The sequence below is a fragment of the Rhinolophus hipposideros genome, assembly GCF_964194185.1.
Source record: "Rhinolophus hipposideros genome assembly, chromosome: 26".
Taxonomy (NCBI): domain Eukaryota; kingdom Metazoa; phylum Chordata; class Mammalia; order Chiroptera; family Rhinolophidae; genus Rhinolophus; species Rhinolophus hipposideros.
Window position 1 is genome coordinate 9548875 of NC_138072.1, and position 19288 is coordinate 9568162.

The 19288-nt window shown below is 41.2% G+C and overlaps 1 protein-coding gene across 1 annotated transcript in view; it reads left to right on the forward strand.

Annotated features, from left to right (window-relative positions):
* Positions 1–879: 879 nt before the first annotated feature.
* Positions 880–19288, forward strand: part of RRP15 (ribosomal RNA processing 15 homolog) — a 33154-nt gene continuing 14745 nt past the window's right edge. Inside the window, exons 1-4 of the mRNA XM_081039070.1 lie at positions 880–1523; positions 11947–12221; positions 14654–14748; positions 17079–17280. Of these exons, the coding sequence (XP_080895196.1) occupies positions 1118–1523; positions 11947–12221; positions 14654–14748; positions 17079–17280 (978 nt within the window). The 5' untranslated portion in view covers positions 880–1117. The remainder of the gene's footprint in view (positions 1524–11946; positions 12222–14653; positions 14749–17078; positions 17281–19288) is intronic.

The following is a 19288-nucleotide window of genomic DNA, read 5'->3' on the forward strand; positions in this document are numbered from 1 at the left end:
CATCGATGACAGTCTTTTCTTTTGGAGAATTTATTCCACTAGTGTTTAGGGATTTAGCTCTGCTCTTCTTTTAACTCTCTGTCCTGGTCCCTCATTCTGGTTCCTTTCCACACAATTTTACTTTAAAACGTATTGAGTTTGGGGAGGTAATTTTTTTTTTCTTTATATGAACAACTGGAATGTGTCAAACTGAGAGGTTCATACTCCTTTAGAAAGTTTGGGTATTAAAGACCAAGAAACCTTCTCTATCGGGAAAACTCTTAAGCTTAGGGAAAACCTTTAGAATACGCCTGGTTTATAGCACACGATGTCAGATTATCTTATCCGTCTGATTCATTAACCTTGTCGATAGTTGCATTCATTCATTCATTCATTCATTCATTCATTCATTCATTCATTCATTCATTCATTCATTCATTCATTCATTCATTCATTCATTCATTCATTCATTCATTCATTCATTCATTCATTCATTCATTCATTCATCCATCCCTTCCCCCAAAAATTTTTGGGCTCCTAATGCAGGCCAGGCCCTATTGCGAGCCCTAGTGGTGGCGGGGGTGGGGAGCAGGTAAAACGGTGAATGGGATAGGGGCCCTAAGTACTTTCAAAGTGCCAACAATTTGGGGGGCGGGGTGCGAATTGGGGGAGGGAATGGGGACAGATTGCGGCTGCTGCTTTAGGGAGCGCAGGCCCGCGGAAGCACGTGGCAGGCTGACTTTGGGAGACGCTGGCCCAGGAGGGAGGCAGGGGCGTCCGGTGGAGACGGGAGCTGCAGAGATCCCTCAAACGCCGCTGGGTCCCCTGACACCTGGGTCCCGCGGGAAGACAGCGACAGTCTGTGCGACTTGCCGTCGGGAGCCACTGACGGGCTTACTCAGAGGGAGGGGGTCTGAGGACGTTTTAAGAAAGGTCTCGCGCGTGGCGTTGTGAATCGTTGGCGGTGGTGCTCGGGGGAGACGGCATGGTATTCTCCCATTGTGAATTGCCGCCCCGAACGCTTTTTCCTCGCTTCCTGGCTCCCAGCGCCATTGCGAGGTACTGAAGGGTCATTTGTGGGCCACCTGGAGCCCATACGAAATAAGGCAGCGGTTCAGGAAGCGGCCGTGGCTTGGAAATGAAAATGGACCGGGACGGAGTGGGGCGGCGGATCAGGACAAAGGCGCCCTGGCTGAGGGGTCGGCTGAGAACGTCCATTTTCACTGATTTTTTTATTAACTGGAGCTGGCTTGTCCGCGAGTCCCAGTCTGAGGCTCCAGGCCGGAACTCAGGGCCACATGGCCCCGCCCCGGAACCTTGTGTTGCCGGAACTAATAATCCCGACCTTCCTCTCATCCCCACCGGACGCAACTGTCGGGGACGCTTCCGGCGAGGAAACATGGCCGCGACTGTGTACGACCCACGTGTGAGTGCGGGGAAAAAGCTGAAAAAGTCACTCAAGAAGAAACAGAAGATGAAAATGGCAGCCAGGTCCGTAGCATCGGAGCTGGAGGAGGAGGACAAAGACGCTGCTGACGTTGGAGGTAACGGACTAAGGCTGAACTGTGGCTGCTTCGAGGAACGCCCCCCCCCCTGAGTTCGCGGGAAGCAGGGGATGCGAGTGCGTTTGCTGCTTGCCGCCCGAGTTTTATCTCGGCGTGGCATCGTGGGGGCGGCTTTGGCTCGGGGAGGAGGCTTGGGGAGACGGTGTTCGAGGAAGGGACGCTGTCGGCTGACACATTCGCGCTGACACGTCCTTTCACTAGACCTTGTCGGGGTCCCTGTGATTCACTAACTTGCTGCCGTCTACGCAGCAAAAAAACACACACAAAAAAGAAGCTCAAGGTAGCACAACGCGGAAGGGGGCATTTCTGACATTGCAGGACTGGGATAGGTCTCACAGGGAGTGTGAGGAGCCAAAGACCAAAAGAGGTAAGTGGGACACAGATGACAGGCACCCTTTTCTTGTGTGACCGGCGCGGGCTGGTTTCGGGGTTAGAGACCAGACAGCAGCGAATGGAAGAAGAGGAGGTGGCTAAAGTAGAATCCGTAAAGAAAAGCAGCAGTTGATAACTGTCTTTCAGAGACGCTTGATGGGGCAAGGACGATGTTGCGCGGCCGGCCTCCTCTTTCCCGCCTTTCTCGCTCCCCTGGCCTCTCAGCTTATAAGGAGGTGCGGACGCTCCTTGACTTGCTCCTGCCCAGACACTGCTCCTTGGTCCCAGCGAGAGCTTTGCAACAGCCAGAGCTGTTCTTTCCCAAGGTGCCTCAGCTCGTGTCAGTTACCTGCTCAAGGTGACCCAGGGGCTCCCGGTCGCAGAAGGACATCCCACAGCCGTGGCCTGTGTGGTCCAGCATTGTCGTCTGCCGCTCCGCCCCTTACTGACCAGCACTGTCATCTAGCCGTGTTGATGTCCTGTGATTTGTTTACCACATCAAACGTGCTCCCACCCCAGGGTTTCTGCACTTAGTGGCTTCAGTGCCCAGAATACTTTTCAGATGCTTGTATGGCTCTTTCTCCCTCGGTTCCTTTCATCTCTGATCCATTCCCTTATCAGCAAGACTTGTCCCTGATAACCCTAATGTACTAGCACTACTCTTCTCTTTGCCTCCCTGCCTTCACTTTTTGACTTAGTACCCTGCTCTGTTTTGCTCAGGATTTCCCAATCTGCCTGCCGTATATTTGCTCTGTCTCTCTTCCAGCTGGAATGTAAGTTCCATAAGGGTAGAGATTGCTGTATGTCCGTTGCTTGTTGAATAGTGGACAGTTCACAGGTGTTTAAGTCAGTGAGTGGATAAACTTGGGACTTCCAGGACCAAGAAGAAGAAACTGTCATATGCTACTGCTGTCCCTAGGTACTCATTACCTCATTACCTGTTAAAGGACTTAAGGAAAACAAGCCTATTTGTTTAACAAGAATTAGAACTTATGTTTCTGATATATATGTATTTTTAACTCAATAGACTCGTCAGAGAAAGAATCACTACTACATTTGGATACATTTATCAATACTGTTTACAAATTTAGGTGGAAATTAGATTTCCCTTTTCAAGGTCTAGACAATTCCAAGTTAGAACTGTTCTGACTTCTCACTGCATTATTGTAAATACTGATTAGGTAATTAGATTCTAAGGTTCTCTTGCTAATATAATACAGATCAATGACAGTGTGGGTTAAGGCTGTTTGCTAACATGGAAAGCTAATTATCCAGTTCAGTTCAGTGAATACTTACTTGTGCTCTCTTATATTCTGGTCATCCTATAGGTGTTGAGGATACAAAGGGTAAATAAATTCCTATCCTAGAATTAGTCTGAAGAAGACTAATTACACAGGACTTGTATTACACAGGACTGGAATACAATGTACTAAGTATTAGTAAGAGGTTAGTTATATGGTTATAAAGGTAGCTATCATGATCCAATTAGAAATGGTAAGGATGGAGAAGGAGAAATCCATATCCGATAGAACCCAGCCTAGGCATTGTTTCCTTCTAGTTTACACATGTTACTCATAGTGTACTATATAGTATTTTACTTGAACATGTCTCTCTCCTTATAAAGTTCTCTAGCTTACTGGTGTCAGAGTATTCTGAGCTCCGTTTCTGAAACACAGTATGCTCTGTCTCCTTCTAGCAGTGCTGTTGCTGTTCTAGCATACTCTTTTTTTTTTTCCACTTTCTCTTAACCAGCTTCCTTGTATCCCTTAGGTTTCAACTTAGTTGTCTCCATCCACTTTTTCTTTCAAGATTAGACTGTAGCTCTGCAGTAGACATCAATAATAAAGGGCCTTTTAAATAAATTCAGTATTGTAGATCCGTTGGTTATAAAACGGAACATTCTCCTTTGTTTAACTCAGGATTTGCTGTTTAAGAAATGTAAGAAATTGCTCTTTTCCTCTCATAAAATCAGATATTTCTGGAAAGGTGACCCATGGAAACAGCTTTCCTCGTTCAGATATTGGTGTACATGTGGACTTGGCAGAACTGTTTAAAGTTACCAAAGATTTTCAGCTACAATACTAAGAAACTATAAAAGCAGACAATTGAATTTGGCTTCAGACACAAGAGGACTCAGTATGCAAATTATAAGCTTATTGTGTACCTGCTCATTTTATCAGGAAAATGAATCAGAGACTTATCTTTGAATATTAATTGGATCCTAAAAATTGACATGACCTTATATCAATATTTGAAAGCAACTTCCTTTAGCAAGATGCTACTTGAATTTCATAGAAAACACACAGGTATAACCCATGTGTGGTTTGTTTTTTATCGTTAGGCTTTAATTTCTTTTGACAATTGTATAAGAAAGGTAGAAATTGTGCTTTTATGGGTATGAAACTCTTAAGTATTGTTTGTCAGACTTTGCAGAAGTTTCCTAGTTCTGTGAGGAGAGGCCTTACCAGCTTTGGTAATGGCTATTTCTCAGAACTTGGCATTGAGACTGATACATATTACTCAATATTCATTTATCCATTGAATGAGTTGGAAACTTCTCACAATGTGGTTTTTACACGGTTTTCTCATGTACCAGATATCATTGAGGGTAAAATTAACAGAACTTGTATATAATATAAAGTTGAATGATAGCAAAACAATTCAGACTGAATTTTTGGTAAGTTGTAATACTCTTCCAGAGAGTTTGAAATTTGGTCATAGTGAAATCGTAGGTGATCATGGATCAGAGGTATACCGAAGGTAAAATACCAGTCAGCATCTTAAGTAATAGATAGATATCAAGTGTTGTAAAGGGGAGAAGGACACCCCCACATAGTTAACCTTGAACTGCTCAGATTTACTGAGCTGATACCTTGTTCCAGGTTGAGGTGCAATGTGTATGCACTTGGCTGTTATGGTTGTAGCCTGAAGAACAAAACAGGTGCACACAGCCTCCCTCGTCAGTAAATTAACTCTGGTGAAGAAATATAAACAGTAACTGGTGAAACCCAGTACCACAAGGGGAGGCTGATGCCCTCTATCGCTGAGTTAGCCTGAGCTACTCAGGTTTATTGATCTGATGCATTGTCAGAGGTTTAGACAGATACTAACTTGATTCGTAAGCTTGTAGTCTTAAAGCTTTTGTAGTCAGTGTATCTATCAACCCAGGTGAACGAATCTATCAACCCAGCTGAACAACCGAGGTAATCATCATCCTGTGCCATGATGAGATGACCCCTCCCGCATAGAATGTGTCCATAGGACTGTAAGCTAGTAGGGAGGAACGGTATGTTCATGTTTTCAGAATTGTTCTGGTCACATATATGAAAAATGGCCATATACTTCTTACACACGACTTGATAACAATCTAGTTTACAAGGTCCTAGGAGCTCTCCCTTCATTTTTGATAAGCTACAAAGCTGTATTTAAGATATAATAACCTAGCAGATAAATGTGCTTTTCATCAAACTGTAGCTTATAGCCTCCTTAATCATTTAAGTTACTTAAAATAGCAAAGGAACATGCCTAAGAAATGAAGTATATCATAGTCCTACTTGAGTGGTTTAGCAATTTATAGGACGGGCTCAGGAAGCAGGCTGCTTCCAGCCTCTGTCTGCTTTGGCTTGCCCAGAGAGCACATGTAATCACATCTGACAGTTGGTCCCATGGGAGCAATTTATTTTATTTTTGGTTATTTTCATGGAAACCTGGGATTGCTAATTTTTTTTTTTCAGAGGTAAGTGCTTCTTAAGTTTTAAAGCATCAATTTTGAATATTCTAAATTTAGTAACAATTGGTAGGAAAGTTCATGTGACATGAGCAGACAGATGATTTACAACTGGCGTGGGGAGCAGTAGTTTCAGAGAGCTCCCCCCCTTCCCCCTTAGCCCTCTTAATAACTAGGGAAGTGTGCATTTGAGGCAAAATCAGAATGGGGATGAGAAACGGGCTGTGGCCGTGAACTGAGGTTGAGATAGCAATTCCTTTTTCATTCACGTTTTGTCAAACCTGTTAATGAATATTTTCTGTAGTTCAGTGTCCATTAGTCTGAGTTGAATCTTTGATTCAAAGCTTCTAGTGCCTCAGTTGTCCAACAGCCCTATTACTCTGCTCCGTTAACTCCACGACTTCTGCTATGTTTTTAACTTTCCTAAGTTTCAGAATCATCCCCTTTGTACATAGAAGAATAACAGCAACTCATAGAGTGTCGTGAGATCAAATGATAACGCATAAAAAGTGTTCTAAGTGGTAGCTAGCTCTAAATAACATGTTAGCTCGTTAGTATCAGCCTGATTTTAACCAAGATCGTAGGTGGAATGACAGTGGATGTACAATTCATTTTACTCCGCTGTTCTTTGACATTCTTTTTTAAGCGTTTCGGGTCCTCTCCTGTCTCCAGGTTCCGAGGCTCCTGGTCTGTCCTCTGGTTACTTACTGTCATTTATTTCCTGCCTACTCTGTACTGGGTCTGACTAAGTGCTTTCCATGTGTCATCTCACTTAATCATCATGACACCTCAGTGAGGTAGGTACTATTTTAATCCCCATTTACCAAAGAAACAGACATAGAGAAATTAAGTAGCTTGCCCAAAGTTATGGTGTTGGAAAGTAATGCAGTCAGCATACAATGGCAGGTCTGTCTGCTTGTATAATTGGACCTCTTAACCCTTCTGGTCATCTAAAGGGTCCTATTCAGCTTCTCACGTTGTGCAGATTCTAGCTACCAGAGGTATTCCTTCCGTGTTCCTTTCTCCTGTTCCATAACCATATTAAAATTCTCGTCACGTGTGTCCTTATCCTCGGTTTTGCTTTCTGTTGTTTCAGTTACTCACAGTGAACTGTGGTCCAAAAATATTTTGAGAGAGAGAGAGAGAGACCACGTTTACATAACTTGCGTTAAAGTGTATTGTTATAATTGTTCTATTTTATTTGTAGTTCTTGTTAATTTCTCACTGTGCCCAGTTTATAAATTAGACTTGATCATAGGTATGTATGTGTGTATAGGAAAACGTGGTATATATGTGTGTGTGTGTATATATATATACATATATATATATATATATAGGGTTCGGTACTATCCATGGTTTCAGGCATCCAGTTGGGGTCTTGGAACGTATCCCTCAAGAATAATGGGGGGGACTACTGTATATGTATGTAATCGACACAAATGTTTACTATGGGCTGGACACTATTTTAAGAACTTTATATATATTAATTCATTTAATTGTTACAAAACCCCAGTGAAGTAAACACTCTTTTATGGCCATTTTTACAGATGAGGAAATTAAGGCACAGAAGTTGGAAACCTTTAGAAAACTCATAGATTTGTGTCTGGAGTTGAGATTGAATTCAGGCAGCCTGACTTCCACTTCCTTTTAACCCGGTATTAGCTGATCTCAGTCAGATTTTTATAAAATATTCTATTTGACTTAGAGTAAATTCTCAAGGTGTGAAGTAAGTTAAAAGTTAACCAATAGCCTTCCCAGATGGTATCTGTATTTTGAAAGGACAACCTTCTTAACTCAGTAGAGAAACTTTTGAAAAGTACAGACATTAGGTAAGGACCATGAGAAAAACGTACGAGCAGTTTGGCCTCCTACTAGAAGCACACAACTGTAGTGCACAAGTTTTAAATTATTTGGTTTTAAGTTGGCGGTTAATATATATTTTATATCTTGGTTCATAAATCAGACCAGCTTTTTTAAAAAACCAGCCAGTTTTTTTATACTTAATTCTTACCATCCAATCCCCAAATTTCTGTTTTTAGCCCCTGTGAACTAATTGTCATTATAAATCTGACCTTCTTTAACATTCCCATGGTGTCTTCTGCCTGGAATGCCAATGGTGATGATGACAGGAATCATTTTAAATTTCATGCAAAGCATTGACTCAAATCCAGGCTGTTTGGGTTCTAGATTCAGTGATCTTGCCTGCTACCTTTTTCAATGGGCTTGGGTCGTGGAATCTTACTTCTTTGGCCTCCCTTCTTTCATTCAAACCTTTGTTTTACCCTTTAAGAAACAACTGGAGTATCATCTTTGTAAAAGATATCCCCAAACAATCACTCTTTTTTTAAAAATTGCTTTTCTGTGAGAAGAGCACTTACAAATTTTACAAATCGCAAAACCCAACTTTTCAGTGGGTTAACTGATGGGTCTATCCTACTAAACATCTGATTTCTGTAGACAGAGAAGCCTAGACTGAGAGTTTTCATTTTCCCCTTCTTTCCTCATCACTCACGAGTAGTCAGTAAATACTGAGGGATTGTGAGTCTTCTTGAAACTTTATCCCAGTTCCAAAGGCTCAAGAAAGTGTCGTCCTTTCTTGCTAGCAGATAACCATATGTGGGGTCAGGGGCAGGTGGCAAGTTTGAAAGGAAGCTGAACTTGGGGGAAAAGGCAACAGGAGATGAGAAATGCCTGGGTCTACCTCAGTGCCTCAGAGGTCTAACCCTGACCTATCCAGTATGGGACCCACTAGCCACATATGGCTTTTTATAGTAATTAAAATTCGTTTTAAAAGTCAGTGGTTCAGTTCTAGCCATCTTTGAAGCCCTCGATTGGACAACAGCTCTGCTAATAGAACCTTTCGATAATGCAGAAAGCTCTATTGGAACCTGTAGTCATTACTTCCAGTAAGCATTCTTTGTGTTAAAATAACACACAGGACTGCAAAGGAGTTTTTCAGTTATCTGGTGCCCTTAGACCTCTGGATGTATTCACTTCTGTTAAAGATCCGTCAGTGGAAAATGCAGACAAAACCCTCGTCTTTATAGGACACAGTACATTTGTAAGAACCAGTTCGTCTTTCTGCTGTGCACCGTGATTATCTTTGGTATCTTAGAAGAAAATCCTGTGTTTCAGTATGCTGGAAGACCTCATTACATTGCCATTTTTAATTTGTTTACGTAAAACATCATCATTTCCATTTGCAGTGAGTGTCTGAAAACTTCTGGGCTAGAACGTCTTAAAAAAATAAAATAAAAACTATGATTTTAAAGAATTCTTCTGGGGGTTTTTTTAATTGGAGGGGTGAGTGCTGGTTGTGTAAAATGGTGTTAGAGAACTTCTCACGGGTTTGGTGTGTTCCCGTCGTAGGCATGTTGTGGTCAGGCTGGGTGCGAAACCCCCCAAAGGAACATCGCCAAGGATTATCTGAGTGGCTTTTACAGCTGTACAGCCTTGTGGCTGCCTTCACAGTGCAGCTGAAAAACGCGGAATGTGCTGCAGTTGGGAGTGAATTCATCAGGACAACACACGGCTTGTCAGTGTTGTCATTTTGACATTTTACCAGGAGCTGGGGAAGAGAGTTCACTGCCAGACTCCTAAGCCACCGTGCCTCTTGACATTTCCATAAATGCTTGCTTACTAGGAGAAGCACCTTTCAAATAACTGTTTATTTTGTTACTATTGCCTGTGCAGTGCTACTGACCCTGTGGGATAAAGTGTATGGGCTATTAATATACTTATTTTTCAGCTAACTACATTCTCCAAATTTTGTTTCTCAACATACTTTACAGGGAACACTCATGCTAGGACTAGACAGATACTTCTGGGGTGAAATTGTGTGGCTCTGGAATCTGGTATATGGTAGATACTCCAACTCATTGAATTGAATGGTGGTGCTGTCAGCTTTTGTTTGGCAAAATTTGGGTACTTTTTTTTATATTGTGGGCAATAATATAGTTCTTATATCACCTATATTTGCAGATCAAAGCCTAAAGTCATATGTCCTCAGGTTTGTTAAATTTACCCAGCTTACAGGATGCAGAGAAGGCTTCAAATTAAACATGTGGCTAATGAATTTAAAAAGAAAATCTATCTTTACTAAGAAATATGCAGTGCACTAGGGCAGTAGAATTATTAGTGATGTCTGCTTTTATCATACTTTTTTAAATCATCGACATACTGTTTTAAGATTGTGCTTTTTAAAAATATAAAGTATTTTGCTTTCTGTGTTTAGCTCAAGTTTGTGTCATGTTCTGTGTCCTTTTTGAAGCTACTTTATTTTTACTCAAGCTTGAGCTTTATTTTTATGTATATGTATAAAATGTTTTACATGTTTTTATTGGTTATTTTCACACATTTTTTGAAATATATTACGTAGTTTTATTCTTCTCATTTCATGAATTCTCAGCACATAAAAATCAAGGGTTTATGCAAAAGTAATACCAAAATTGCATGTATTGTGATGACTCGCTAAGAGTTAGCCTCTTTCCAGCAGTTCTCTCTTAATTCTTGGTTTAAAGTCAAGAGATTAGAGAGGGTCACTCAGAAGTTAACAGCTGACCATACATTCACTCCTTTCACTTTGATCCTGGCAATAAGCTCTGTTTGTTTGTTTTTTTTTTAGAAGAAAAGCTGAATGGATATTTAGAAGTAAAATATGCACATTAGTAGAAATAATTTGAAAGACATGGGGGGATTGGAGGTGAAGAACAGATAAAAAATTTTGAAGTAGCATCAAGAAGCAATGGGTGGGCTCAGGTAGCAGCAGAGGTTTGGTTGGGATACAAAGCTCTGGGAAGGCTGCGTGGATCTGGAGTAGAATCCTGGAAGTGAGGTGCTCTGGGCTGTGGATTCCTTTTCAGTCCCATAGGTTTAGGTGACATTTCTGACCTGGATGGGGAGATGTCAGAATTCAGTGAAGCAGGGGGCAGCAGGAACCCTGTTTGTGCCCTAGGTCTTTTTTCTTCGTCACCTAAGTCAGTATTTACAATTTTTCCTAAATTACTAATATTGATTTTTAGTAGAGCTATTTTGATAGAAAACGGCGAATTTAATGGCATGGTCAGTATTAATCTGTGAGACTCAGCTAGTTCTGGAGCCGACCGAAGAAAGCACGTTTGTTCCCCAAGGACGCTACTGCTGAGTGACAGTTGTAGGCACATCGCCAAGGCTTTCTTCCTCTTTGGTAATTCCTCAGCCTTCTTTGCTAGCTCTTCTCCTGCTTATTAAGAAGCGTTCCCAGTTACTCAGCTGTTGGATGCCTTGCTCCTTTGAAGTATTTCCTAATAAGCCCCATAGGTTTCTGAAGAACAGAAAACAAGCTGTCCGAAGGCTCTGGGCCATTCAGATGCATGCAGACTACGCCGGCTGCTCGAGTCTTGTTGATAAAGCACAGTTAACTTCAGGGTTGAGAAAAGCTTCACAACTTCCGAGTACCCAGAGCTTCTCAACAAGCTGGTTTTCAAGGAGAGCCACCAACTGGCCTCTGTTCTGCCATTCCTCTGAGCCCTGCCATTTGAGTCTTACGTGATGAACTACTTTGCTGGTAACCTGTATGTGCTTTTTTGAGGTGGTTTTGTGGGATAAAATTCACACCATATACTTCTGTGTCTTCAACTCCAAACTTGGAATTCTCATCCAGGAGTACAACTGAGTCTTCTGTAACTTGGGAACGTGTTGCTTCATTAGATTATTTTTCAAAGATGTTAAAACACCCATTTTATCAATTTATATGCAGATTTTATAAAAGGAGCCTGGGTTGTTGTTTTTTGGGGTTTTTTTTAGGTTTTTCTGCACACAGATTCAGAATTTTGAAATATCTGGGCCAAATCCCTCAGAGAAGTTATTCTGACTTCTCTTTACTATGGAAATACTGTACCACTTTCTTGATAGATTAAGATAGTTTTTTTGTTGTTATTTGTTTTTAAAATAATTCACTATTATTTCTAAGTTATTCTCTTCTGATAGTTGACTTACACAGGTACGGCCCGTGGACTTGAATGCACCCTGCATTGGCCCTGTGCCAGCATCTGTAACCACCTTGACAACAGGGCATGGTGCGGGCTGTTGGGTTTCTGCCACTGCAGCCTCCCGTCAACATGGCTGGGCCCGGTCTTTAGAGGCAGTGGGATGGAGAGTCCCACCATTGCTGCTCTGCTGTTACTGCAGCCATGAGACTTGGAAAAGTCCCCTCTTGCAAGGATGGAGACAGATTGAGAACAGATTAGCTTCATGAAGACTTCCGGCAATGGCCTTGGCCTCCTCTGCCTCTGCTGTTAAAGTTTATTTTGTTTCCTCTCATAGGTCCTGTAGGAATCTGTAGATCAGAAAAGGATCACTTTTCTTCTGATGATGAAGCCATAGAAGCTGATAATGAAGATGAACTTGAACCCCACGACAATCACAGGGAAAATGCCACAGAAGCTGGTGTTGGAACCAGTGCGGGCTGGGCAGATGCCATGGCTAAAATCCTTAACAAAAAAACCCCTAAAAGTAAACCTACCATTTTGGTCAAAAACAAAGAGCTGGATAAGGAAAAAGAAAAGTTAAAGCAAGAAAGACTAGAGAAAAGAAAACAGGTATGTCCCCAGTGGTTTTGTAGATTAGACTGTGTGTCTAATCTGGTTCTTGTCTGTACCACATTGTACCTTGCAGTGTTTGTTCAATTAACATTTCAGTGTTTTAACTTGCTTTGTATGGGCTCTGTTCAGGGACCTAATCAAAATTACTCCGTTAAACCTGTTCATGTTTTAGTCTCCTAAGCAAAGCAATCGAAAAAGGAACTCCAAGGAAGTTTATCCTTTTCAGATCAAATAATTACACATGTAGTAACGACACCTGTCATTTTATTCATTTCAGCTGTTTATACGTTAACTTTATAAGGTACTTAACTAACAGTCACAGTAGTTGCTTTTTCCTAAAACCTATTTTATAATATAAAGCTGTGAAGACACCATCAGAAATTGGTTGTCGTTCTGAAAACCAACTATTTCACTGTGAGATAACCCTGAATCCATTATACCTGTTGTTAAACCTCTGGTGGTAGAAGTTAAGACTAGTACAGTCTGCTCATTAAAGGCCAGAAGCTAGACTTAAGTTTGCTGTTGCATATTTATAAAGATTAAGGAACAGTAAGGATTTTTGCATCCTTTGTCCTTGATGAAATATTTCTATGTCTAAAATATTTGGTTATTAAATAAGTATTATTTTTTAATGAAAGAAAAATAACTTTCTACAGTTGTACTGCCAACATAAAGGTACTAATTTCCAAGAGGTACTTTATAGGTGGAAGTGAAAAGGACAAACAAAACAGGTTTGAATTGGCTTGTATTTCCTTTTAAGTTCCTCATCCCTTTATCTTGTTTTCCTTGTGCCTGATGGTGGTTGCTCTGTGTGAAAGGCTATGTAAAGATGGAACTTTTCCAGCGTTGCTCTTAGAAGCAGAATGTACTCTGTTATTAACTTAATATTCTCATTGCTTTTTAAGATAAATCTTGTCTCTAAATCGTACTGATAACTTTTCAGTTGAAAAATTGAATGTTTATTATATGGCAAAAGCTAGAAGAATCCCTAAGGACCTCATCCCAGTGTGGCAGTGAGAGTAAGAACCATGTTTGAAGCCAAGAGAAACGGGTCTCGAACTCCACTCTGGGCCAGAGCTTTGCTGAACTGATACTGCCCACGTAATGCGTGAAAGCATGCGTGTTGCCCCCAGAAACACAACACAACAGCTGCAGATGCTTTCAATATACATTTCTGATTAGAGTCGATGCAAATTATCATAGTTCCTTAATGTTAATAATTATTGGTTTCCAGGATATTGAGTACTTATCTCTAATCATAATTATGGAAATATATTTCAAAGTTAAAAAATATTTGGGGATAATGCGTGCCTATTAATCCCTTGGGTTCTGTAGATAATTCAGAATTGATGGCTTTAAACTTAATGATTTTTTTTTATTTTGGGCATACTCTGGTAGTGAATTTTATAACAGTTAAATGATCTGATTTGGAGAAGAATCTGTTCCTTTAGAAAGTGCGTAGGCTAATCTATAAAGATTAGCTTAGGAAGAGTAGGAATTTGGTTTTACTGTGATTAGACCTTTTTATTAATACAAAATGAGAGATCAGGTGAATGGAGAAAAGGAACAGAGAAAGGAGAGACTTTTCACTGGCTCTTGTCACTGGTTTTGATGCTCTGCAGCTTCTTGGTGGTTAGTTCACCATAATCAGTCTATTTGATACTTGGTGATGTGCTGACCTGAGAAGGGAGCCTGGAGAAGCCGGGTATCTAATCACGTATCTGAGAGCACGATGCTTGCTCCTCGAAGACAGTTTGGCGTTAGATTATGTTGTTTGTGGGATTTCCTCTTTCCGGCTCCCCTGACGCCTCTGCATGCTAGCAAAGAATCAGTTGGCTGTACTTTGTAACTGAAGTGCCATTTGTGACCAGGACCGTGGTCAGATGTGCAGTAAGGGGAAGTAGATTTAAATGATTGTGGGAAAAGAAAAATAGTCACTGTATAAACAGAACACATCTAGATGTGAAGCTCCTCGTTTTAAAGCTGATACAAAAGCAGTAATTCTGACTGCTGAGGAAATCAGTTTCTAAAAACAAAGAGAAACCGTGCGTAACGTTGTGGTTACCAAGGAGGGTGGTTGGGGTCTTCCTGACGCCCACCCCTGGCGGCCTGGTGATGGCAGGTCGGGAATGTGGCTGGCCCACACCCCACCTTGTCCTGCCTGGCTCCGCATGCTGGCCGCGCTCCAGCTCCCTGCTGTCAGACAGCCTGACAGAAACTCACTTGGTGCCTCTCACATGACACGCTGAGTGCTAACCGCAGGCTCCCCGAGCTGAACCCCTAAAAGCAGGGCTGTTTTTTAAAGACCTCATGACAAACTGAGCCAGAATGATTTATTACCTTTGTCCTTTCACAGAGTATCATATCAAAGTGTGCTGCACTTTCAAAAATGCCTAATGTTCTCTCACATAACAATATTTGTAACACAGCTTGATAAGAAGCGGGAGTGGGAAATGATGTGCAGAGTAAAGCCAGATGTCAAAGACAAAGAAGCAGAGCGAAATCTTCAGAGAATTGCAACGAGGTAAGACAGCGTGTTTGCCCTTTAAAAACCACGTATACTGCAGCTTTGGTAGTGATACACTTCTGACGAGATTTCATTTGTAAGCTCTGCCTTCTCGGAGCCAAGTGATTTTTATCTAAGCCTATTTAATACCGACTTCAACGTAAGATTTTGCAGGTCTTGTGACGCAAGACTGTACTGTGCTAAGTGTGTGTTTGCTATGAACCTATTTCAGGTAATCTTGTTTTTATAGTCACAAGAGCAGTATAATCAGAGCGTGCGCTGCATTTCTCTCGTGAAGGTTGCCTGAATGTATGGCCTTAGATGATTATTTTTGTTATCTTGCATTGTATTTATGGCATAACATTGCACGAGAGCAGCTTCATGCTGTCCTTTCACACTGCATTTTTTATTAGTGGCACCAAACATTTATCCGGTGCCCTCTCTGTCCAGATAAGTAGACTCTGGTGGCTGCTGGGTGGTCCTAGCCCACTCATCCGGAGGAACTAGAACCTCCCTGAGAATAGAGGTACGTGTTATGTGTTGGGGAAGTTGGGGAAGGTTCACAGAGGAGATAGCATTGGGGTTCCTACCTTAAGGATACAGCAGTTATATTCAGTGGAGTTACTTTTCACGTCCTGGTTACCTGGATGACTTTGGTCATTTTTGAATTCACCTGGGTGTTGTCCAGTGAGATAGTGAGGGGTGATGGTTACGAGGAAGCAGCAGAGCCTGATTGCCAGGTTCAGATTCCAGCACTGACGTATTAACTGTGTCCTTGGGCATGCTCCTGCATTTCTCTCTGTCTCAGTTTATCTGTAAAACCAGGAGAACATTATCCCTGCCCATAGGCTTTCTCGGAAAATTAACTGAATTAATACATATAAAGAGTTCAGCAAAGTGCAGGGTTGGTGCATGAGAGGAAGTGCCTCTTAAGTTGTATCCCTGAGGCTCCTCACTTTTCCTCCCCTTGGTGCCAGCCCTGCTATGAAAGGGATGGAGTCTTACCTTATTTAGAGCCTAGTAAGAGAGCCTGTTAAGATGTCTTGGGTGGCGGCAGAAGACAAGAGACTCCTGGATCAGAGACAAAGGACTCCATTGCTCGTGGCAACAGCAGCGGCCAGAGCTGGCTCCCTTTGTCCCTAGACATACGCCTGCTCGTGCAGTGGGTCATGTTACAGGAGGGGAACACTGACCTTGGGACTCTGCTGCTTTCACGGTGAATGGTAACAAGCCTGCTCTTTGTCTGGGGGGAGATGTTACCTCATTCCTCCAGGTTGCATACTACGAACACAGCCCTGAGGAATGCCCCGGGTCAGAGCGGTCAGGGCCTGGAATTCTTGAGAAACCTGCAAGAATAGGGAGGATGGTCAGGGCCCACGGCGATTGCCTCTCCGTTATTCTTAGCAGGACAGTTAATAGGTTATAGAATTTTAGAACTGGACGGGAGAGTAATGGTCTAAATCAGTGCTGTCCAGTAGAAATATGTGAGCCACATATATAATTCAAATTTTTCTTGTAGCCACACTGTAGACAGTGACAAGAAAGAGGTGAAATTAATTTCAATAATAATAATATAATCAAATGATTATTTCGACATGTTATCAATATAAACAATTATTAATGAGATTCTAAAATTCTCTGTTTTATACTACGTCTAACAAGTCCAGTGTGTCTGTTAACTTGGCGCGCGGTGCTGGTTGGACGGGCCATGTTTCCTGTGCTCATGAGCCGCGTGGCTGTGGCTATTGTATGGATACCACAAGTCTTCTGCTTCAGGGTTTGTCTGCATGAACTTAGCTGCAGAACGAAGGATTTTAAGTAAATGGTTTTGAAAACAGGATTTTAAAATTAGTTTTATATCATAAGTGTTACAGATAATATACCTGAAGCCTTTTTAAGATCCTTGGGTATTATTGTTCCCATTTACAGATGCAATTAAGATCCTGAAAGTCTTTCCTAGAGTGAAATGTTTAGAGAGCTGTGATGGCTGTGTTCTTTCTATTACACGCTAATGCCTTCAACTGGTACTATAATTACATTTCGAGAAATAGATGTTTGTGTTAAAGGTAATTGTGAGTTCTAATTGCACAGATGTTGATTTAGAAAGACCAAAGCTGAAAAGAAAGTGCATCTCAATCCACATATATTTGTTCTCTATTCAGAAATTGATAATAATTCCTTTTTCAGAAGTATCTCACCATTCATTCAATTCTTTTTCATTTGAGTGCCTGCTGAATGCGTGCCTCTTTCCTAAGCAGTAAAACAAAAGTACATTGTTCCCGTCCTCGGACCTTGTACTCCAGTGTCACGGTTCTTTGACTGCGTTGTTCTGGTTGATTCATCTGTAGGGGTGTGGTGCAGTTATTTAATGCTGTTCAGAAGCATCAGAAGAACGTTGATGAAAAGGTTAAGGAGGCGGGAGGCTCCATTAGAAAGCGTGCTAAGCTGATATCAACGGTTTCCAAGAAAGGTTTCATCAGCGTTCTGAGAGGGATGGATGGGAGCACAAACGCGACAAGTTCCACGGGAAAGAACTCAAAAGCCAGACAGGTAAGACTTTCATACAGGATTCCACGCAGCAGACACTTAGTTCTTACACTGAAGAGTTTTGGGGTGAAAAAGCACACGATAGAGTGACAGTTGTTTTTTCTCTCCCAGATTTTATTAAAAGTTCGACATGCATACTGCCTAATTTAAAAGTTTGGATTCTCAGGTTTCATGACCCTTTGTTCAGTATGGAAGTTGCCAGTTACAGATGTCATACGTCTGCCGTTAGAACCCAGGAACCAGTAGATTCAGGTACATTTCTTAGAGATCCAGCTGTATTTCTCCTCTCCGAAATCCTGCCTTTTGTGTATTTTAGAGACTAGGAACCTAAGGGAGGAGGGCAGCTTCAATGCAGGACTTTTACGCACAGAGGTAATTGTGCTGGTGTGTAACTTCTAAAATATGAAGAACCAGAGCTTTGGGAAGTAAGGTGGAAGGTCATCCTTGTGCTGAGGCAGCTTGGGGATGCTTGGCTGGGAGAGGAAGACCGTAAATACTTTTCCTGATCTGTGACATGAGAACTGTGCTTCTCCAGCAGTTTTGGCCAATGGACCCCAGTAGTTTTCTTTTTGATGTCCCAGGTGAAAGGTTCTGAAATGTGCTTTCATTTCAAAAGAACTGTTTTTTTGTCTTTTTTAGATAATGAAAGCAAAGTACATAGTTGTATTTGATGGCTTGGTTTCTGTTGCCAACAAAAAAAAAAATACTTCAACCAGGAAACGAGTTTCTGTCATAACTTTTTTGTTTGTGTTTTGGGAAACAATTGAAAGCCTGGCAAGAAGAGCATTTACAAATTTCAATCTCGCCTCGGTTTGAAGTGTTTCTCAACTTTCCTGACTCAGTTGCTATTTTACCTGATTTTGACAAACGTTTTCTGAGCTATTTGTCTATCTTGAATATTAAAGGACCCAAATTGTATATTTATATAATAATGGTGCTCACTAGGCCTGCTGTTTCGAAGTGTTTGTCAGAAGTAATTATAAACACATGAATACTGTGTTTGGGTTTATACTTTTTAGTTAGAAAGGCTAACAGGCTGTGTTCTCACTCATGTTATTTTACTGCAAGAATTGGAGAAAGGTCCAGCAGCATTGGATGAGAAGGAGCTAGTGAGAAGTTGGAAAAGGAACAACTTACTTTTTTCTTTTTCCTGTTGGTTTCAAAATAACTTTCAATAGAAACATTTGTTTTTGCCTTGGGGTCATTTTTTTTCATGAGTTATGAAAGTACACGAAGGATTCTTTGCAATAGCATCATTGCATTTTTTTTTTTCCTGTCATTTGCACTTTTATCCTTTCTTTCTACTTCAGTGATCACGGGCATAGGTGAAAAATTGCCTGAGAGTCAAAAAGTGGCTTTGCTCTAAAAGTAATTTGTTTCTAGAATTCCATGCCACACCAACAACACCCTGGCACATTACTTGCTTTTAAAAATGTTTTGTTTCATATTTATGGAAAAACCAGACTCGTTTTATTTTTCCAATTGCGCTGGATTTTACATCTGAATAACTATAACAGTATTATACTATTTGTGATTGGGTCACTTATTAATATTAAAAATATTTAAATACCTATTTGTACCAGGTGCTATCCTTATGTCTTTCACAAGTCTTACGATTCAGATAGGCAAATGACTTCAAGTAAATAAGTAAACAAGATTAATGTGAAAACAGAGAAGTTCTAAATTAGCACGTCTAGACTACATGTTATCATTAGTTCCACTAGGTACAATAAAAAATAAGTGGCTGTTGCTGTTTGTGGGGGAAAGTAGCTGATAATACTTGTGTAGATCAGTAAATCTGTGTAGTTACTTGAAATAGGTGGACTTTTAAGGACATTGAAGAGAAGGAAGGAAGGCAAAGGTGGGACTAGATTCTGGTTGGTGAGCCCAACTACAGAATAATTGCGTGAAGGTGGTTCTTTCCTTGGGGAATGCCCAAGTGTCAGTTTCTATAGTCTTTATTTCTGGAGCCCTGTGTCTTTTCTGGAAAAGAATCCTACAGTCTGCTGCC